The sequence below is a fragment of the Natrix helvetica genome (assembly GCF_964273705.1).
Source record: "Natrix helvetica genome assembly, chromosome: Z".
Lineage (NCBI taxonomy): Eukaryota > Metazoa > Chordata > Lepidosauria > Squamata > Natricidae > Natrix > Natrix helvetica.
The window spans coordinates 33,056,228-33,080,319 of NC_138554.1; the positions used below are offsets into that span (position 1 = coordinate 33,056,228).

The 24,092-nt window shown below is 36.1% G+C and overlaps 2 protein-coding genes across 2 annotated transcripts; both read right to left on the reverse strand.

Annotated features, from left to right (window-relative positions):
- Positions 1-1,644: 1,644 nt before the first annotated feature.
- LOC309401459 (olfactory receptor 5V1-like) lies at positions 1,645-2,562 on the reverse strand (the record flags this gene model as incomplete). The annotated part of the gene is made up of 1 exon (XM_081970524.1): positions 1,645-2,562. One exon carries the CDS (start codon positions 2,560-2,562, stop codon positions 1,645-1,647), a length of 918 nt encoding a protein of 305 aa, XP_081826650.1.
- A 4,765-nt stretch (positions 2,563-7,327) lies between these two features.
- Positions 7,328-8,242, reverse strand: LOC309401460 (olfactory receptor 8H3-like; the record flags this gene model as incomplete). Its single annotated transcript, XM_081970525.1, has 1 exon — positions 7,328-8,242. The coding sequence occupies one exon, from the start codon at positions 8,240-8,242 to the stop codon at positions 7,328-7,330; it is 915 nt and encodes a 304-aa protein (XP_081826651.1).
- Positions 8,243-24,092: the final 15,850 nt, after the last annotated feature.

A 24,092-nucleotide genomic window follows, 5' to 3' on the forward strand; every position in this document is an offset into this window, starting at 1 on the left:
TAGTAACCAACTTTGGGCCCATGGCATCATGAGTTTAAAAAGGAAGCATAAATGACCATAATTTATCTATAATTTCAGTGGAATGATTAGAAAAGCGACTAGGAAGTTGAGATGACAGAAAGTTGTCTTTAGGTCAGCCCCTTTGAAGGTTAGTAGAAGAAAATTGCAATACTAGCTCTCATTCATCAGGAAGTTTAATTTTGTAGTGTGGCTTGCTGGACATATTCACAACAATAAGTGAAGATAGTCAATTACATCTTCCCTTAATGCAGTGTAGAAGGCAGATATCATCTATTGAACTTTAATCTGTCATAATGCCTTAATTGACTCATTATTTGTTAAAAGAGTGATTGGTTGATTGATTGATTGACTAACTTACTGATTTACTTTGCATTCGCACCATTCAATACAAGAAGTTAGATAGACAGATGGATATAGAAGGCAGTATAAAGAAATATTAACAAAAGTTTTAAGCAATATATGGAAAATAAAAATATCACTATAGAAGTCTATATAAATCTATCAGATTAGTGAATGAACATCAGATATAAGAAAGCATCAGAAAGCAGAAAAAAATAAGTGTCACAGTAATGAGGTAATAAATTTGGTACGATGATAAAATCAAAATAAAACAAATCACACAAATTTTAAAATATGAAAATGGGTTTGCAAATGCCAATTAAATGATTGTTATTTGAAATTGAAAAGACCTCAATGTAGGTACTAAAGAAGTTTCTCTGAGAAAACATAGAGGTTTAGCATGACTAGTAAAAAGGCTGTCTACATTTTCCATGAAACTCAGAATTAATGAAGACATGAAATGATGGATAAATTTAAATGCACTCTTTATTACAACAACTGTAAAATAAAGTATATTTACCCTCCTTGCATCATTTTGCATATTTCTTTGGCAGATAGAAAACACATAAGTTGCAGAGATCTCTCTCATGGAAATAGCAGAGAAGATCATAAAAATCTGAATGGAGATGAAAAGAATGTCCTGACTCAAGTCATACACCACATTAGGCAGCTGATCATAAAAATATTGCACTCATTCAATGGTTCCCAAACCAGTGTGGATGTACTATGAACTCTGGCACTTGAACTCAGTAGAATGTGATCAGTTAATCAATCCTCATCTTCAAGGCAACCTTGCAAATATTGTGCTATTAAATGCTATTAGACCTAATGAAGATGAAGCTTCTTAAAGCAGCAATACAGCTAAATGCTTGCTTTCATATGTAAAGAGAGGCGTATATATCCAAGGAATTAATCAGCAATGTGAGTTGAAGTCTTGAGCTTCTGGAATACAATACACTGTAATAAAGTCCAAGGGGTGAGGGAGAAGGCTAAATTTAATTATACTAGCTGCTATTATTTTAAGTGTCATCACCAGCACCACCACTGTCAATACTATGATGCTATGATATGTGAAAAGTCACACAACTTTACACTGTATTCAAATATTTTTCCAAAACAATACATTGAAAATTGATCGATTTAAGATTATACAGGTAGACAAAGCCAGAGAGACAGAAAGAGAAAGCAAGGTACATTGTTTGTGCGTGTGTTTATATACATAGAGGCAGATGGAGATAAACACATGCATGTGCACACACCTATATACATGTGCATTGGTATGGATTACAAGGGTTTGTACCCCATTAACTTTTTGATGGCTTCCTTCACTTCCCTGTTTTTCAGGCTGTAGATAAGGGGATTTATCATGGGTGTTAAAATGCCATATTGAATGGAGAAGAGTTCATCGACAATAATTGAGGAAGCTGAGCTGGGCCTCATATTCCTGAAGCAGCCAGTGCCATAATACAAAACCACAACAATAATGTGAGAACTGCAGGTAGAGAATGTTTTCTGTTTTGCTTCTGCTGAGTTCAACTTCAGGATAGTTGAGATGATATGGATATAGGAGACTAGGATGATGATCAATGAGCAACCAGAAACAGCACCACCAGACAGCAGAAATGCCATCCAGTTGGAGGATGTTTCTGTGCAGGATAATGCAAGCACGGATGGAAATTCACAGCTGAAATCCCTAATAAAATTTGATCCACAGAAATCTAGTTTCAAAGCAGGCAATATATTTATCATGGCACATAAGAAACCAATTGCCCATGCTCCACCCACCAGCCACCTACAAAGGGCTGTGTTCACAATTTGAACATAATGGAGGGGCTTGCAAATGGCAGCATATCGGTCATAGGCCATTGCAGCAAGGACATAATCTTCAGTGCTTCCTGTGACAAAGACAAAAAACATCTGAATGAAGCACCCAGAGTAAGAAATAGTCTGCCTTCCCCAGAAAATCACCAGCAGCTTTGGCACAGTGATGGAAGAAAAACAGATATCAATGAAAGCAAGATGCATTATAAAAAAGTACATGGGGCTTTGGAGATGACTGGTGACTACCAAAATTATGATATTTCCCAGTAAGGTTAGGCTATACATAAGCAAAAATACCAAGAAGAGGAAAGTAGTGATTATAATGCTATATGAGAATCCCAGAAGAACAAAAGATGTCACAGTAGCATTCTGATTTTCCATTTTTATTTTCAGATGATGCAAAAACCTCAAATAAAGAAGAAAACAGAAACATTAATTACAAAATGTATGATAGAGTGCCTTGCACAGTTATACCTATGAATGAAGTGGCAAAACTATTACATGATTTATATTCAAACAAACATATTCATTTTTAAACATGTAACCCAACATGCAAATTATTTGTAATCTTTTGAAATATGCAATTTTGTTGAATTTATGGAAACTTTAAAATGTGCCCATAAATCTCTCCAGGATTTTAGGTTTGATATAAAATTGTATGTTGAATCATTGTGCAGTGTCACTGTGCACCTTAAGTCCTCAATGCAGTTAGAAAATTTTCTTTTCATTCTCTACTGCAAATCAGTGAAAATTCCATTGTAGAATTCAATAATTTTATAAGTTTCTGGGAAGACTGAGGACTGCAAACCAGGTGATTTGGAGGTGAGGACCTTGATGACTCTCCTTTTGTTCATGAATTGTAAGAAACACAATTCAAACCTCCTTCTCTTCTTTCTTTCTTTTCCAGATAAAATCTAGGATTTCCTACAGGGAAAATATAAATCTGGGTGGTGGAAAGAATGGTACATTTAACAAGAAGATATAGATTGAGTGAGAAAATTAGCAAATCTGTCTCTGCATTTCCTGTAACGTTTCCCCCATCAGTATTCTCCAGACACAACCCCCATAAATTCCAACTAGTATGCTGCCTGAGAATGTACAATGCAACATATCTTGTGAACATTAAATTGAGGAAAGTAGGGCTACATTATTGATAGTGTTTGTATAGAATTTCCATCCTGATAGCCAATGCTCTAATATTTGAAAGTTTAATTAAAGACAGAAGAGATTGAACAAAAAGCTTTTGATATCCATATGTATAAAGTAAACTCCCCCCCCCCAATGATGCAGGAATATTTAACTTTCAAGAAAGTTGTATAGAACTTCAATTGGAACTTCCAATCAGTTGAAGATGTGGGAAACAACTACTGCACTTACCTCAGTGAAACATTTTCTTAGAGTTTTCCTTTCCTCTTGTTTTCAATGGTTTCACACCTGAGTGGAAAATGTGATGTGTTTCAAAATCAAAGCAGGCTTGATCTCAGGAGATCAGAAAATTTCTGGAACAGTGTGATGTTGAGAATAATGCACCCAGGAAATGCTTTTCTGTTCCAGGAACAGATATGAATTTATCAGTATAAACTTCCTGCTTGAAAAGTAAATAAATCCTTTGCCCCACTTTTTTAATCCGATGTTTTAAAAAAATCACCAAACATCAAAGATGAAAAAACAATTCCCAAATATGTTTTGCGACCCCAAGCTTAGATTTGATTAGAATATTTCACTCCTGTATTCACTAAGAATAATGCTTACATTTCTAATTTTGCATATGTATGTCTGAGAGCATGGAAAAAGGAGAGAGGGGAATGAATAAAAATCTGACTCAAGATTGCTACAAATGTATAAAAAGTATCTAGATTGAAATCTATCTGCTGTTTGGTATAGATTCTTACTTGTAAACTGCTGTGTTGATTTTAGTTCCTAAGAACTTGAAGACGCTTATTTTATACACTGATTTATTATGCGTTTGGTATCTATGATATCTAATTGCTTCCTTTGGGACAAATAATGCCAAATCTAATCATGCAAATCTATGGAGGAGATCCAAAATGCATTTTAAGAATCACATCTGAATTCATTTTCTTCTATTCTCATGCTTCCAAATATGTAGAATGGGGAAGATAAAAGCTAATAATTTGCTTATAGTTCAGAGATTTTTGACATCCTGACAGAAGTCAAAATATGTACATTATTGTACATATTGGGAATGATCTGATCAAGCACCACTTGCTAATTCCTTTTGTGTAAATTATATATGTGTAATGTTTTCTATGTTGCTTTTCTTGGAAGTTATAGGCCCATGATGGCGAACTTATGTCATGTGTACCACAGGTGAAACAGGGAGCCCTCTCTGCAGACACAGAAGTCACTGCCTAGCTCAGCTCCACCACATGGCTGCATGCCTCCCGCCAGCCAGCTGATTTTTTGGTCTCTGCCACACATGCGGGCGACATGCATGCATACGCGGGAGGAGCAGTGTGCAAAGAGACTTTTGGTGCCAAGAGGCTTCAGGTAAAGTCTTCATAGCCTGGGGAGGGTGAAAAATGGTATGTTCCTCCTGTATGTTCTGGAAGTCCAGAAACAGGCCTCTTCCTGCCCTCCGAAGAGTCTTTGAAGTGCAGGGGAGGTCGTTTCCACCCTCTTGGAGGCTTGAGGAAAGCCTCCAGAGCCTGGGGAAGGTGAAAATGCCCCTCCCCTGCTGTGGTACAAAAGTCCAAGTAGGCTGCACGGGGGGGGTCATGTGTGCATGTGGGGGGGTCGCACTCATACGCAGGGGTGGGTGCATTGCATTGTGGTTGTGGGCACACTCATGCATGCCCAATAGTGCACATGGATGATTTCAGCACACAAAAAGGTTAGCAATCACTGTTCTAGGCAAAGTATTGGTGGGGTGTCCCTCATTATTATCAAGAACCATAGGAATAGATTAAGATGAAATTGCTCTCTTGAGTATAGATTAATTGATTGATTGTAAATATTTGAAATAAGAATTCAACATTTTATAGATGAGATAGATGAGATTTGAATGGCCTATATCACTTTTTATATTCTTCTTACAGAGTACTTTCTTTACATATTTAAGACTAAGCATAATTCTTCTGGAAATCCTAAAATAAAATCCTATAAAATTATTTCTTTAGCTGATTCATTTGTTAATTAATTTATATTTTATCATTAAGTCTATAGTCAATCTTTTGAATGGATGATATGATTTTTATGTTGTGCTGTATCCTGACCTTTACCTTCATAAAGATATAAATTATGGACTTAGAAATCAGTCTTTATTCCATCAATATCTAATTATTCCACACTATGGTATTTCAAAAGTGGTAGTTATTTCTGGACCAAATAGGCCAAATAACAAATGGTTGAGTTGACTGACATTCCAAAATACAGTCAAAGGTAAATCAAAGTGTTTAAATTTTGCAAAATGTTTTAAATATAAACTTTAGAGCTAAGCAATTTAAAGAGGTCCACTTTATCCAAAGGATAATTTGTCACCTCCTTTAAATTGGAAATAACTCATCTCATAATATAAGCTTTTCACAAGCAAATGGTTTACACTAAAAGTTGATCATTAGTAGAACTGATCTATCATGTGTAGTTCACCCAGTTCAGAATGCTTGGTGTTCCACACAGATGAAATATTAAACTTTTGGGAGGATACAATAATTTTCTCCCTGTGGTTACCCCCCAATTTATCACCCTTTAGATATACTTGAAATTTACCCTATTAAGGCTACTAACATAAAATTTTGCATTGAACCCACCCAATTTTCTACGCACATGTGTACCATTTTATTATTATATGTATTGCAAAGCAGATTTCATGTTATTTATGTATTTGTATTTATCCCATCTTTATTATTTTTATGAATAACTTAAGATGACAAACATACCTAATACTTCTTCCTCTTCCTAGTTACTCTATACTAATTAAAATATAACTGCATAATATATAATACTTCCTTTTACAATTTTCAGCATTAAATACAAGTTTTATTTTCAGATTCAGAATGACAAATAGACCATGAAGGGAAATCACAGATAGGAAGCTTGTATTTAATTTAGAGTTTTTAGCACTGAATATTCTATCTCATAGTATGCAGACAGATTGTAAGTATGTTAACTTTATTTGTAATGAAGCACTTTTCCTCATCTAAACATTGTGCAGATCTGTATATTGCAGGAGTCTCAAACTTGCATCATCATGGTATCTTCATGTAACTTATCATGACCCCTCCCCTTTCGCTAAACAAGGCATCAGTGTGGCCAGCATGTGACACATCCAGCCCATGGGCCATGAGTTTGACAGCCCTGGTATATTGTATGTCTTATCATTCAATGTGCAGAAAAAAAATAGGCAGTTATCTGTGCAAAAGATTTGGAGGGATGGCTGCCAGTACTGTTCTATCACTAAACTGTGTAACTTCATATTAGGGGAGAGCAGTCTGAAACATTGCTTTCCCAATATTTGTTGAAGTGATTGATAATATTTAATCAACAAAAGGTATATTACATATGGGTAATGTGTTTGTCCTAATATAGAGCTTATGTACTCTATTTGCCAGTCATTTGTAAGAAAACTTCCAGTGTCTGTGGAAGAAAAGGGGAGTATTTCAAATAAAATTACAAGCAAGTCAGACAATTGCCTGCTTGCAAAGGTCCTTAATTCTCTGTTTCATTTTGTCCTGAATTCCTTCCTGGCCCAGTCTACCAAGAACTTGGTGGTTTAGTCCTCATCAGGTGAAATTTATTCCTTCCATGAAGAAGTGTAACAATCTAGGAAGATGAACTGAGCCAGAGTTACCTTTCCAAAGATATGCATAAATCATCAGAAAGTCAGCAGACTCTGACAGAGGCACAGACAAGCCACTGAGAAATTTTCAACAATAAAATGTATTTATTTATCAAATTTAGAAACCACCCAACTTCCTCACAGAGGGAGACAGACAGTTTCTGGCAATAAACCAGAAACCGTGGTAGTAGACAAGGACCAAAAGCTACCAAGATTCAATTGTATCTATTCACCTGCACCAGACAAGAGGATTTGGGTAAAATTTCCAATATGTTTCATTTATTTTTCTGCTCAATACAACAAAGCAATCCACATGTTTAACAACAAAATAGTTTAGGGTTTATATAATTAGGATTTGTAGCCCATTAGCTTTTTGATAGCCACCTTCACTTCCCTGTTTTTTAGGCTGTAGATAAGGGGGTTTATCATGGGTGTTGAAATGCCATATTGAATGGAGAAGAGTTCATCCACAATAATTGAAGAGGCTGAACTAGGTCTCATATACCTAAAACACCCAGTGCTATAATACAAAGTCACAACAATAAGGTGAGCACTACAGGTAGAGAAAGTTTTTCTTTTTGCTTCTGCGGAGTTCAGTTTCAGGATAGTTGAAATGATATGGATGTATGAAAGTCCAATAATAATTAATGAACTACCCGCAAAGGCACTTCCTGTAATAAAGAATGCCAGTTTATTGAGAAAAGTTTCTGAGCAGGAAAGTGCAAGAAGATTTGGAAACTCGCAACTGAAATGCCTGATAATATTTGGTCCACAGAAACTTAACCTCAAAATTGGTACAACATTTATTGTGGAACATAAGAAACTTACTGCCCATGCACCAACCACCAGCAATCTACAAAATGCTTTGTTCATAATTTGCACATAATAGAGGGGCTTGCAAATGGCAGCATATCTGTCATAAGCCATTGCTGCAAGAATGTAATGTTCAGTGGTCCCCATTAGAAAGACAAAGAACGTTTGACTAAAGCAAGCAGAAAATGAAATGGTCTGGCCTGCATAGAACATGACTAGCAATTTTGGAACAGTAACAGAAGAAAAACAAATATCAAGGAAAGCCAGGTGTGCTAGAAAAAAATACATGGGGCTTTGAAGATGAGTTGCAACCACCACAATCATCATATTTCCCACCAAAGTTATAACATATATAAGGAAAAATACCAGGAAGAGGAAAATATTTTCATACAGGCTGTATGAAAATCCCAAAAGGATAAAGGAAGTCACTGTGGTGCTCTGATTTTCCATTTCCAGACTGTGTAGGAATTTCAAAAGAGAGAAAAAGAAAGATTAAATAAACAAATTTATATTTTATAAGGATATAGAATTTGGCTGATGGCCTTTTAAAATAAAAATAAAGTGATGTAAAAAAAATCGAACCACATATAAGTTAAAGATAATGCTAACAAATTTGAAAGAATGTCATCCGATTAAGAACCAGTATGGTTTATTGATGAAGCCACTAGGCTAGAAACCAGGAGACTGTGAGTTTGAGTCCTACCTTAGGTTTGGGTTACTTTAAGCCAGTTTCTCTCAGCCAACAAAAGTAGGTTTGCGTGACAAGCAGTTTGGTCAATTCTTGCCACCTCAAATGGATCATCTCTATGTTGATCTGAACTTGCAGGAAACAATGGGAAGAAAAAAAACTAAAAATAATTTAAGGACAAGTACATTGTTCCAATTTTTCAATTTTAGATCTATTATAGGATAATCATTTAATAAAATTAAGTCTAATTGTAAATTCATAAAAAGAATATAAAGAAAATAAGAGGGAGGAGGGTCTTGAATGTTTGAAAATGAACATGAAGATTAAACTTCATTAGCTAGTCAATACTACACCAGAGATTTATCATACCAATCAGGTAAACATGTCTTAATTTTCTCAACCAGTTCAAATCTTCTAGAAAGAGTTCCCACCTTTCCAAATAACACATTGACTAAAATTTAGAAAAGTTGCATATTAAACAGATAATGCAGTTTAAATTTCAACGCATTTCAAAGACTCAATTTTCCCAACACAATTTTACATATTTACATCATATACTGTAGCTCTAGGATCAGAACTGAAAGGATTTTTTTTCAGAGGAGAGAAGAAAAATCTGTATTGTTTTCATATGAAAGTTATTTTCTTGCGTCTCATTTTATAGAAAACAATGTAGAATAAATTCCAACTGATGCCTTCTATAGATTTGCAGTTTTGCGTTGTTGTAAAATGTTACTTTATTGCTTCCTTTGGGATATGATACTAAATCCAATCATACATACCTTCTCAGGAGACAGATACCATCCATCCATGTGCAAGACTTACATTTGAATTTTATCTTCTCCACTTTTCTGTTTCCTGTTGTCCAAGGTATAGCATTTTAAAGTTGAAAATTTCCTAATAAGTCTCTTGAGTTTATTAATTACCCCATAAGAAGTAAGAACATCTGCACTGTTGAAATAATGATGGTTTGTTTATTTAGACTCTCTTGTAAAGTCTGATCTTGTCAATTTCTTCTTTATTGCTTTTCTCTGAGAATTTGAAGGAACTGTATCTCATTTGTGTCCTTTCTTCCTTTTCAATAACTTCATGAATAGATTGAAGGAAAATGAGTCCCATTATTTCTGGTGCACATATCTGTAACATGACCCAGGCTCTATCAAAGCAAACCACCAACTTTTATGATGTTTTGTTTAGGTATTTGGTTATGCATCTAATTTCACATTAAGATATGAATGCATACAAATGTCTTTGGAGATCCCTTTGTTACTCACTCAGTTAAAACACTACATCAATTTTCTTACTTTGGTAGTACCCCTGTTTCCATATTTTGCAGAACAGTGTCATGTCAACAGGGAAGACATGTACTACACAAGACTCAGACTATTATTTGCTGATAGCTTACAAAATCACCTTTCACCTTAGGTAAATGTTAGCGATTTCAACAGGATTTAATCAAAACATTGCATATCCTTGGATATGCAATGCATCTGAAAAGAAGACCATTCTCTAATGATTATATTTCAGCAAAAATATTTCACTCAGTACAAACAAGATTTATCTTCAACATTCAAGAAACATATGGTCTTGCCATCTTCCATGTTAGAGGGAAAATGTCATGTTTTAACTATAAAACATACTAAAATCACCATCATAATTATTATTATAGTCACCGTTATCACCATCATCACTACCATCATCACACAAGGACCGACATAATGAATAACCATTTTATTCTGAAAATATTTTCTTTTTTTTAATTGTTTTAATTAGACAAATAACACACACCCAAAACACTCTTCAATACAACTGCCAGCTAGCATGTCAATTGGTTACATTTGAGTTCCGTGCATTACTACAATCATTCTTTATACTTCATTCACATTAAATTGTGCATTTTAAATCAAAAACGATACCCACATTCTCCATTAGCTACATTTGTTTTGAGAGTACTTTTATCAAGAGACATTCGTATTTATATTATTCAATGGATAAGCATTTTAACACCGACAACCATCTATGAAAGCTACCACATTCTGTTTATTTATCGCCTAGGATTCCTATTTCTTTCCTCCATCCACCTATACCATTTATCCCATATCTGATAGAATTCTGATTCTTCTTTTCCCTGGATTTCTTTAGTTAATTTGTCCATTTCGGCACAGTCCATCACCTTTCTCATTATTTCCTCTTCGCTTGGGGTTAGCTTGTTTTTCCATTTCTGGGCATAGGCAATCCTTGCCGCCGTTATTATATGCAATATTAAGTACTGGATTTCTTTTTTGTATTTTGTAGGCAGTAATCCTAATAAGAAAATTTCCGGTTTCCAATCTATTTTAAATCCCGTTATTGCCTCCAGCCACTTTTGGATCTTTTTCCAAAACTTTTTAGCCTCCTCACAGGTCCACCATAGATGATAGTATGTTCCATGTATTGATTCGCATTTCCAACATTTTGGGGATGTATTTGCCGATATTTTAGCTAACCTTGTTGGTGCTAGGTGCCATCTGTAAAACATTTTATACTGGTTTTCCTTATATGCGACCGAGAGTGTCATTTTTAAGTTTGTTCCCCAAAATTTTTCCCATTTGTCTAATTCAATGTTGTGTCCAAAGTTCTGTGCCCATTTTATCATTTGTTCTTTCACAATTTCCTCTTCGTATTTCATATTTATTTAACATAGGAAATCAAGTTTTTGTACCCTATTATTATTTTTTTACAATTATATTTGTTGTTCTGCTATTTCAAATTTTAAAACAATGAATTCAGCATAGATGTTCAAACTCCATATTGCATAGATAATATTCATCCACAGTGACTAAATAGAATATAATAGAATTCTTTATTTGCCAAATGTGATTGGACACACAAGGAATTTGTCTTTGGTGCCTATACTCTCAGTGTACATAAAGAAAAATAAATTAGAATACATTCATCAAGAATCATAAGATACAACACTTAGTGATATTCATAGGTTACTAATAAGCAATCAAATTATACTATGAAACAAATAAAACAATATAAATTTTAAGATAGAAGCAACATGGTTATCGTAATAAGTGGAAAGAGATAGCTACTAGAAAAGAGATAGGTACTAGGAAGGAAGAGAAGAATAATAGTAATACAGTCTTAGTGGATAATTTGACAGTGTTGTGGGGACTAATTGTTTACAGTGATGGCATTTGGGGAAACACTATCCTTGTGTTTAGTTGTTCTGGTGTGCTTGTGTCTAGTCATTCTGGTGTGCAATGTAAAGCAGGCAGTTGCGTAACAAAAACACAATAATTGATGGAAAAATAAGAGAAGTTTCCTTGTTTTCATTTGAGGTTATCTTGAGATATTATACATTATGAGACTTTGTATGAATAGTTAAAAATAATGTAAATAACCATAGAACTCTTTAGCATTAATGGAAATTGGTAATCTGTTCAGGATTATTTTTTATGCAAGATAAGGCAGGAAAAAATGAAAATTCAGAAACATTTTATGTTTAGTCCACAGAAAATTAAATGTATAATGGGCAAACCATTGACCAAGATAATGCTAAATTAACAGGATATAGGGAACTATATATGGCAGCATAATAATTTACAAGTCAATACTGCAAGAATGTTGCCTTAATTTATAAAAGCATTAAAAATAGCTGGACAAAACAGGTAATTATGCTTATCTCCAGAGGCTTAGGTGTAGAAGCAATAGAAGTAACCTATCTATATGAAACATTCATAGGACTATTGCAGTAATGATCTGTGATACAAGAATAATTAATCAATGTGTTTATAATATTGATAAGTCAGAAATCTTTAAAAACTTTTTTTTAATATGGGAGAGAAAATGGGGTAAAAGAAAATCATTTTCTTAGGAAATCTACCCAACATATTTGTCTTATTTCACTTTGCTAACAGCCAACATTTTAGTTAAAGATGTAACTGGAATTCTCTGAGGATTAATTTTAAGTATAATGTTTAGTGTTTCTTGCAAAGACTCTCTCAATGCTCATTTAAATTATGGGGTGATTTTTTTGCATTTCAAATAGCTAATTGCTTTCTTTGGAAAATGATGTAAAGCCTAATTAACTAATGTTGTTTTATGGAACTTAGTTTTTCAAGATTAACTTTTCTTGTACTCATTAAAATCTGTATTGTCAAAGAGATAATTAGACATGTAATTCCTTATTGACGCTTATTATTATTAAGTATTGGTTCATTAAAATATTGTTTTCTTCAACAATCTTTATTGTCTTAACTAAGAGTTCAGAATTAATTATACATTGTTCCCAGAAACAGATAATGGATGAAGGGGGAATTTTGAGCTAACTAATGTAAAGACCTGTAATCAGTTTCTTATTAATTGATGGCTAACTATTTTCCTGATATGTGAAAGCTGATACATCTCTTTAAAATATATACATATCCATAAGCAAGTGATTTTGAATGCAAAAAGATTTCAGTTCATATCACACTTATACTGTCATGTACAGTACCTAGTGATGAAAATTATTTCTAATAGCAATTCTGTACAGCTGATGTAAGTATGTACTACATTTGGACAATATTAGATTGGTGGCATCAATATTTTTTGTAATAAAATACCTTTCTGGAGAGATTTTAACTAATGTTTTTTTAAATATATGAACCATTATTTCTCTACTTGGTTCATGGAATATAACATAATAACTTAAGAAACAAACTACACACACACACACACACACACACACACACACACTCTTATATAAATTATGCTGTTAAACAGAATGTTTACCCAGTTTGTGACAAATGGGGACTGATTTTCATAATTCAAAGTATCCTGCAAATTGCATTTCAGATGAATTGAAAGATGTATGTGTATACATTAATTCTAAATCCACTGGACTTCCTCCACTGAAAAGAAAATCCCATTTGCATGGGGTTCCTGCTTTACTTGCTACATTTAATCTATTAAAAGACATAGGGGAAAATAATTTCCTAACTGTATATAAACTGTACTCTTGGTATCTTGACTTCTCCAGCTTTCTTCCATCAATATCCAGCATGATGCTACTTCTTTAACAACTTTTTTTTAATAGAAATAACTTGGAAATAAATACTTCTTTTAGAACTGAAGATAGGTAAGTCTTATATTAAAGTAATCTTTCTATGTAGGTTGAAATACAATATAATAGTTTCTAGGACAAACAGGTTTACAGTAATTTATGATTGAAATATATACTTTTGCATCTCATTTGGAAACCAAGGACCCAGAGTATGGAGGAAGAATGGAGAGGCCAATCAAGCATAGTAATCCCACGGTCATTGAACCAGGTTTTGGTGATTTTGGCAAAAGTTGCTCTCATCAGAAAAGAGGACTTTGGACCAATGAACAACAGGACTTTGGACCAATGTGCTTCATTAAGACCGGGGTTAACACAGCTGTCTACCAGGAGATTTTGGAGCACTTCATGCTTCCTTCTGCAGAGAAGTTCAATGACTGTGGGATTACTGTGCTTGATTGGCCAGCAAACTCGCCTGACCTGACCCCGTAGAGAATCTATGGGGCATTGCCAAGAGAAAGATGAGAGACACGAGACCGAACAATGCAGAAGAGCTGAAGGCCACTATTGAAGCATCCTGGTCTTCCATAACACCTCAGCAGTGCCACAGGCTGATAGCTTCCATGCCATGCTGCATTGAGGCAGTAATTGTTGCAAAAGGGGCCCAAACCAGGTACTGAGTACATATGCATACTTATACTTTTCAGAGGTCCGATATTGTTCTATGTACAATCCTTGTTTTATTGATTGCATGTAATTATGTCACAATTATGACAAATCATGGCTTGAACTATCTTTCTTTGCATGTAATGAGTCTATCTCCTTTTAAGTTGCATTACTGAAATAAATGAACTTTTGCATGATATTCTAATTTTTTTGAGTTTCACCTGTACTTTGGAGTAATGATTAAAGGCATTGGAACAGAAACCAGAAAACATGAGCCTTAGATATGAGACTTGTTGCCTTAGGTGCAAAACCAGCTTGAAGGTCAATCACTCTCTCTCTCTCTGTCTTAGGAAGAAAGAAATACCAAACTATTTCTGAAATATGCTGCCAAGAAAATTGTATGGACTTGTCAATGGAGCTCCAAGGCCATGCTTAACACTTAATAAATTACATGATTGTAATTGATGGGACAAATTAATGGCAACTTGTTTAGCAATAACAATAGCACTTAGACTTGTATATTGCTTCACAGTATTTTACAGCACCCTCTAAGCAGCTTACATATTGCCTCCAACACTTAAAGTATATAATGCATAAAAATGTAAATTTTTATTTCATTCTACAAATTATTGTAATATATAGACATTAAACCAGTGACTCAGGCATGACACAAAACAGTAAAACATAGCTACAAAACAATCACATTTATTCTTTTTTCTCTACATTCTTTTTGGTATTTGTTCAACTTCTTCATTTGTTAGAGATGCTTGAATAAAGAGATTCTTTAGAATGTATAACAAGAAGATAATTTCATCTACCACCATAATTACACCTGAATTTTAGAGTTGAATTATATACAGTAGATTGTAGAACTGCATAACTGATCATTTGTAAAATGGCAAAAGAAAATTCTGAAGAAAATATTTGCTTTCTAATTTTTTTTTGCTTTCTAATATAGGGATGGGAAGGAGTAAAACAAGCTTATTTTTCCTAAGAAACATACTTGCAAAAAACTCTTTCTTTCACAATAGTAGCAGATTACATTTCATTTAAAGACCTAACTGGAATTCTCTGTAGATTGGTTTTCAGTGTAATTTCTAATCTTTCTCTAAATGCTTATTTAAGGCTTAGTGTGATTTTCCACACACCCCACCCTCTTTTGCCAAGAGATAGTCGAAGGCCAATCTATTTTGATAGACGGCATTTCATAATTTGTCCGTTGCAGTAGAGAGAATGTTTAGAGATTTGTCAATCCTTTCCCCAGCTAAGTCTAAGACGGCTTGAAGCTGAATGATCCGATTTAGCATATAAATTGGGGTGTGGTACCCCTAGGATCTGTCCTCGGCCCATGTGGCTTTCCCATAGGTACAAACAATGCGTTCAGAGTCCCAGAACATACTTTTCTCATATTCAGCCAGTTCTTTACATGGGAAGTTGGAGAAGGCTGTATCTACTTCCCTTTTCTTTCTTCAGGAGCCCATAGGGTCATAGAGGGTGACCCCCAATACCTGTCTTTTTTGAATAGGTAGAAGGAAGAAGGATGGTTTTATCCATCCTAGGATACAGGAACCTGACCAATCATAGGGGAGTGTTTCATAGGTGATATTACCACAGATCCAGTACATATTGTTTGGGGCGACCCATGGGGTGGAAGAGCTGTGGTTTGTGCTGAGGAAGGGTAACAAAGTTTGGTTAAAGTGGAGAGGGGCAGGCAGACCTGAGGGTGAATCCCACTTTGTATAGGCAACATACCATGTTCCCAGACAAATTAGATGGCCGACTGAGTATGAGCCATTCCTAGCAAAACAGTTTCTACCTATCAAATTAGTAGTGAGGATCCACACTATTCCAGATGGGTCAATCCTGTGGCTGATGTTTCCACTTCTCGAAATGTTGTTATACACCTCCGGATGGCTTCCAATGCTTCCCATGGCCATTGCTCTCCCATGTTAATTACAAAGCAATTTTTAACTGTCAGAGTTTTGGCTACTTCCTCAGCCATCTCCACAAAAAGGTTTACTGCCTTCGTGCTGAGGGGGAGGGGTGTTTCCAACTCCTGAAGGTTATCGTATACTGACCAATCCAGGGATTTTACTTCCCCATCTCGTATGGTTTGGACCTTAATCGTGATGTATGTGGATGGATCCCTTCCTGACCCCTCAATACCAATCCCATAACTAACCTGCGGAGGGTGATTCCGATCTATAGAGAAAGAGACCTTGTTAGTTTCAGGGATATTGCAGATATTGGAAAGGTAAGTGCATCCCAGATACCCACCCCTGTATAATCACATACACACACCCATCTTGTACAAGCCATGCCTCCACAGGGATAGAATTGATCTGGGTCCCCGTTTCTCAAATCCAGACTCCTCATACACATATACTTATGGTTGTACTTGTACACCTCTCTCCAGGCCCCACTGCCACAGGTGGTGTAGGCCACTTTATCCATGGCCTTACAAAAATCGACCGTCACACTAATGGGGTGGTTCCGTTGCTTTAGAGCCACTGTTGAAGAAAAGAAATAGAGAAGAGAGTGTTTCGGATCTCTGGTCAAACCTAGGCCTGCCCATACAGTGACAATGAGGCGTACTGGGGTTTCTGGCTGAAAGCAAACAAGATTGTTATGTTGTAGGCAATAAGTATATATGGTGCCATTGGCTACACATGTTTTAAACTGAGGAATACAATCTGGCGGGGCTTGGATGTGATACACTAAGGTTTTTACAATCTGGCTACCAACCCTGGACTCTGTCATGCAAGGCCTACAATACTCCAGGCTTGGAGCTTGGGCTAAGCAGCAGACTATACCTTCGGAACCATTGCACCATTTGTAGACGCGGGGATGTTGCAGTCCGAAGGTGCAGTCATTGAGATCAAATTGATAACAAGACTGGGGGTGTCCCCATTTTAAATTTGAAAATGTAGGGGACCACCCAAAGCCAAAGGTGGGCCATTCTGATTCACAAAATTTTATAAGATTGTGCCTACTCCACTCAATGCTATAGTCCTGGGACATATATTCTGCTTTGAAATGATTTAACATATATTGGAGTGGGGTCAGGGGAACACTCTCACTACCACCCATCCTCCTCCCGGGGCACCAGACAAAAACAGATAATGTGGCAAACAAACACACATTCGACCCAGGGAGCCGGATAACCACGGTCACCAATGGGAACTGCGAACGTCGCACACACATCCTTTTATTACACACACTTGCTACTGGCCCAGGGTACCGGATAACCATGGCCACCATAGGGAACACAATAGCCTCACAGAGCATTTGTGCTTAAAACAACCCTCCCAGAGGTACCTGTTCAGTAAGCGTCAGGGGATCAGGCCATGCCTCCGGCTCGACAAGGAGTCCGGGCGTACTGGTCCAGCTCATGGATGAGTCCAGTTCTACTTTCAGGGGAGGGGGGGTCCCGCAATCCTTGCCTGTCTGGGTCCCCTCATCCCGGCCAGCCGGCGTTCTGAATTCCTGGTCTCTGGTCCTTCGTCAGTAGTTCTTGGAGTTGTCAGCCGCTGATGCCGGAGCCCTCGGTCCCTAGGAAGTCCCTCAGAACAAGGGTCCATTGGTGCCAGGGAAGTTCCCTTGGACCAGCCGGGCCCCAACACTAGGGTGGACACTCCAGAGGGTCCCAAGACCCCTCACAGTCCTGCTGCAGTCACCATAAATGTAGCAGCGGATTGGGGCCTACACCTTAATGCACGCCAAAGACTGGATGTGAGACCACAAAGATGCAAGTGAAAACAGGTTTATTGATGCATCTGAGTTCAGCGTGTTCACACACCAACATCTGAACTGTCCTGGCTTTGTTCAGGACAGGAGTTTTATACCCTCCTGGAGTGGGGGCGTTCACACAGATATTTGTTCGTCAGCAAAAGAGGAGTATACTTTCCATATTTGTTTGTAGTCAAAATGTACATTTTACAGAAAGTACAGAAAGTTGCATTTTGTAAGGTTACAGTAAAGTTACAGGAAAGGGAGTGAAAAAGTTATATATCAGCAGCCAGACATGCCATTATCTATTAATATGTTTTTTCCGGTGCATTGTATCTTACGCAGACATTGGTTTCCTGTGTCTTTCCATAGAAGCTGATTGCAACATATTCCAATAAAATTTGTAACAAGCCTGAAGGAAGAGATATCATAAGTCAATTAATATGATGACTTGCCTATCAGATTAATCGTCTTATGGAGAGCAGGGGCTTACTATACTTAAAGGTTGACTGGCTAATATAGGTGCGGTCTCCTTCTGCTGCCTCAAAATGATGTTATAGTACAGTGATGGCTAAACTTTTCTTTCCTTGGGTGCCAAATATGTGCGCATGCATGTCCACATCCATAATGTAATGCCCCGTGCCCCAAGCATGCATGCACTCCCCCCACATTCTCCCCTCTCTGCATGCACGTGAGATCCCCGCACTTCCCCACCCCTATTTGTGTGCCTGTGCTCTCCTCGCCTCCCAGTGCATGCACACGTGTCCCCCATGCCCAGTTTTGGGCCTAACAAGCCTCACTGAAGACACATGGGACCAAAAATGGGCTATCAGGCCATGGCCCATTCTTGGTCCCAGGAGGCTAGGCCCAAAAGAGGGTGTGGGGGGAACTCTGCCACCACTGCCACCACGCATGCGCACACTTCTCTTCATCAACCTGAAAATCAGCTGGCTGGCAGGAGGTGTGCATACTTGCATGGTGGAGCTGACCTAGGGCAACGGCTCATGTGCCTGCAGAGATGGCTCTGTGTGCCACCTGTGGCATACATGCTATAGGTTCGCCACTATAGTTATAGTATATGAACCATAATATTGCTTCATTGAATATTGATTCATAGTATATTATTTAATAACTTAAAAACAAAAAGCAAACTATCCATATTTATATAGACACTGTTCAAATTAAGTTGGTAAAGAGAACTTTTGCCATGTTCGGTTTGTGATAACAAGGGATTGATTTTCAAATTTGAGATATCCAGGAGATTGCATTTCAGAAAAAAAATATTTGTGTGCATATAACTGTATATATGTAATTGGACTTCCTGATTGAAAATCCTATTTGCATGGGATTCTTGCTTGATGCATTTAATATAGGGGAAATAATATCCTAAATTTCTTAAATTGTACAACGTTCTATTTTGATAAATTAGTTCTCTAGAGCTATAGAAAATCTTTAACTCCCACAGAGATTTAAGTGGAACTTGTAATATTTACTACATGGCTTTCATTTTAATGGAATGAAGAAGAAGTATATTACATACTGTTCCCTGGAGCATCATTTTTAATTATCACTGTTTATGAAGAAAGAATATTTATTTAGGAGCTCTGGGTGTCTTGAGTTCTCCAGTTGCCTTCCATCAATATTCAATATAGTTTTACTTCTATACATTTTTTTTCATAGAAATAACTTTGAAATAAAGAAAAATGTAAAGTGGAATTTCAGGCCATTTAGGATTCAAGACAGGTAAGTCTTATATTAAAAAGCTCTTTCTATGAAGGTTGAACTATAAATCAATAGTATCCAGGAAGAACATGTTTTTATTCATAGTAAAGTATGCTTGAAATCCAGTATATGTAATGATTAAACTGGAATAGAAACAAGAATACATGATTTTTGTACGTGCCTTAGGCACAAAGGCATCAGAAGAAGATACTAAATTTCTTCTAAAAAATTGTGCCAATAAAATTGTCTTGCCAATGGAGTCATAAGGGCATGCTTAACCTTTCATAGCTTATATGATTGAAATTGAATTGGTAAAAGAATGGCAACTTGTTTAAGGCTTATAGATCAATTGTTCAGTCAAGGCTATTGGGATCCTATTCATTGAAGGGTGTCTTTTTTTCCTTTTTACAAAATGAATGAGATTTTTAAATTGATCATATATGATACTGGAATCTGAGCCCTGGAGCATTGTTAAGATCCTATCAGGGGTGTTCTAACAAGAATTTGTCATTCTTTAACACCCTCAGTAAAATAATCTGAAATTGCTTACATTAAAAACATACAGAACAACTGTGGCTAATGAAACAAATGAGAAACATTCAGAACTATTACTATGAGTTCTTATTATGAGAAAATAAGATTTTCTGTAAAATCTTGCTAAACTGTTGAATTCATTGGATGCTTTTGCAATCGTTTGTCATATAGCTTCATGTAAAATCTATAATTACGTCTCATCTCCCAACATAAAATAAAACACCACTCTACTGAATCTTGGCAACAGTTCAGAAGTATCCTCAGATCTTTATGAGGCTATAAAACTATCTCTGCTTAAAAGCAGAATGATATTTATATTCCAAGGTTAACCATGTAAAATAAATCATTGGATTTAAACCTTAATCATTATATCATGTAATTGATGGAGGAGACGTGATTAAGAATTCTCCTTCTTATATAAATGGCATCATTTCTGTTTTCCAGAATTATTCTATTAGATACATGATATCAAACATTATACAGTACATATATACATGCACAGCTATACAATCTTTACATAGCTCATATTTATCTATAAATCCTTCAAAACACAAACATATTTTGAAAATACAAGAAAAGTGTTTTTAATTTAAAATTTAAATTAGTCTGTTTCCAGATATTTCATCCCCTGGTATCTGAAGTTTAAAGCAACACTTATAAGCTTAAATTAATCATATTTCACTAAATCCTCTTTTTGAGATATAAATGGCAAATATATTTTATTAATATAAATACATTGAAAACAGACACATACAGAAAGGGACATATGAGTAATTATAGTTTCAATTTTTCCAAAATATCCTTCAGAATATGAGAATAGGAAAGTATATTTATTTTACTTCCTTTTCAAACAACAACTAAACCTATGAAATTTGTGAAGGATCCTAACTGTGGTAGTTTCTCAAAAGATGATCTAAGTTTTTATATTTTAGTTTCAATCATTATAGTTTTTTCCAAGGTGGAATATGCCCTTCAATTATAACATTTGCTTTAAATAGAATTTTCAATCGACAAATGACATCTAAATTCTTGTCACTATTATATGCCTGATCAGGCTGGATTAACATAGGGTGACAAAATTTCTGATAATATTATATTTTAATTCATGTGTACATTATAAAATGTGAAAAATGAAAATTTAAATTTATTGTATTCACTATTTTAATATCTAGACCTTACACCAGGAACCTAGGGACTACATGGTGCAGTCAAATATAGATACAAAACAATTAGTTTCATTATTTTTTCCTCTACCATTCCTTCTTCAGAGCACTTTGGGAAAACAAAGCCTTCTCCAGGATTTCTGACACAGAAGATAATTTCATCTAGCTCCATAATCATATATGAATTTTAGAGAAAAGTCATATTGATTGTGGAATTGTCTATTTGTTGTTGTTGTTAGTTGTGAAGTTGTGACCCATTGCAACCTCATGGACAACATTCCTCCAGAATTTTCTGTCCTGTACCATCTTCTGGAGTCCATTTAACCTCAGGCCTAATGCTTCAGTGTCTCCATCCAGCCACCTCATTCTTTGTCATACCCCTTCTTTTTCCCTCAATTTTCCCAGCATTAGGTTCTTCTCCAGTGAATCCTTTCTTCTCATTAGGTGACCAAAGTATTTGATTTTCTTCTTCAGGATTTGGCCTTCTAAAGAGCAGTCAGGGTTGATCTCCTCTTGGACTGACTGGTTTGATCTTCTTGCAATCCAAGGTACTTGCAGGAGTCGTCTCTAGCACCATAATTCAAAGGCCTCAATTCTTTGGCTTTCAACCTTTCTTATGGTCCAACTTTCAGAGCCATACATTGCAACTGGAAAACCATAGCCTTGACTATACACACTTTTGTTGGCAGGGTGATGTCTCTGCTTTTTACCATGCTGTCTAGATATGCCATAGCTTTCCTCCCCAGGAGCAAGTGTCTTTTAATTTCTTTGCTGCAGTTCCCATCTGCGGTGATCATGGAGCCCAGGAAATAAAATCTGTCACTACCTCCAATCCTTCCCCATCTATTTTCCAGGAATTGAGAGGGCCGGATGCTATGTTTTGATTGACAAGTGTCTATTTGATCACAAATAAGAAAACACATTTGAACATAGCACCCTATGATATTTAAAAAATTGTTCTGCAAGTTTAAAAGATTCTTCTAATGCATTGTAATTGAAAAAAACTAGGGAAAAACTAGTATAAAGTCTTACTGAATAAATTGGCATCAATTCAACAACAACAACAACAACAACAACAACAACAACAACAACAATAATAATAATAATTCCAGTGGTAATCGGCACACTGGGTGCCATTCCAAAAGCACTGGAATTACATTTAAAACAGTTAAAACTTGACAAAATCACCATCAGTCAAATGCAAAAAGCTGCACTGCTTGGATCTGCACGTATATTACAAAAATATGTTATGACGTCCGAGGCCCCTGGGTGGGGCCTGACTAGTAATCAATGCCACATCCGGCAAAACAACTGGCCGCTGTGATACAATCGTATAATAATAATAAGCCTGAAAAAGTCACCAAAAATCAGATGGTCAAGATCCTATGGGATTTTTGTATACAAACAGACAAAATAGTAGCACATAACACACCAGACATCACACTGGTTGAGAAAAATAAGGTTACAATCATAGACATCGCAATACCAGGTGATAGCAGGGTCGACGAGAAGGAACATGAAAAAATCGTGAAATAGCAGGATTTAAAAATTGAAATTCAACGATTATGGCACAAACCAGCAGTGGTAATTCCAGTGGTAATCAGCACACTGGTTGCTATTCCAAAAGCAGTGGAATTACATTTAAAACAGTTAAAACCTGACAAAATCACCACCAGTCTAATGCAAAAAGCTGCACTACTTGTATCTGCACGTGTATTACGAAAATACGTTACGACGTCCTAGGCCCCTGGGTGGGGCCCAACTAGTAATCAATGCCAAATCCAGCGAAACAACTGGCCGCTGTGACACAATTGTATAATAATAATAATAATAATAATAATAATAATAATAATAATAATAATAACAACAACAACAACAACAACAACAACAACAACAACAACAACAACAACTACTACTACTACTACTCCACTATTGCCAGTCCCAAGCCCGGATGAGAAAGGAGGAGGGTTGGGGTCAGGTTGGCAACCTGGCTCCATAAAAACTCACAAACCCATACAATATGGTGAAAGAAACGACTAAAAATTCTATACTGCATTGGTCATCACACGGGTTAACAAGGGCCGCGGCAGATGTTGAGGTCCCTGGGCATCCGTTGACAAGTGGGCTACAAGTGGACCAGTGAACAAAAGGTCAAAAATGTAGTGCAGATGAAAACCGTGCCATAATGGCCTGTTATTGCAACTCAGAGCCCCAAAAAAGGGGCTACTTAAAGCGAATGTATGATTTATGGAAACAACAATATTGAAATTTAAATGTTAGTGAACAATGACTAGCAGATCAAAGGCGATTTATTATACGGAATAAAGTGTTTAGCAAAGTTGAACTTGAGGAAATTCAGGCAAATTGCAAACCAAAAAAACAACAACATCACAAGAGGAATTAACTGATACTCAAGACACAACTAAAGAAATAGTAGTAGAATTCGCAGAGGAAGCTGTCAGAGAGGAAATAACAACACTACCACCAGAACCAGTTATCTTTGAACCAACTGATGAACCAATTCAAAAACAAAAAGAACTGAAGGACAAGATCATGGAGCATTTTCTGGCTAGTGAGGAAAGGCAAGGTTTACCATCATTAAAAACTGTCCCTAAGAAAATGTTGGGTCCTATCATGAAAATGGTTAATGCAGTGCTTTCAACAATTGAATCGGGATCCATCTTGGAAACGAATCAGTTAATGTACAGTGCAGCTGTAATAGTCACTAATGAACTAGGCATTAAAATCAAAGCACCTAGGACTACAATAAGG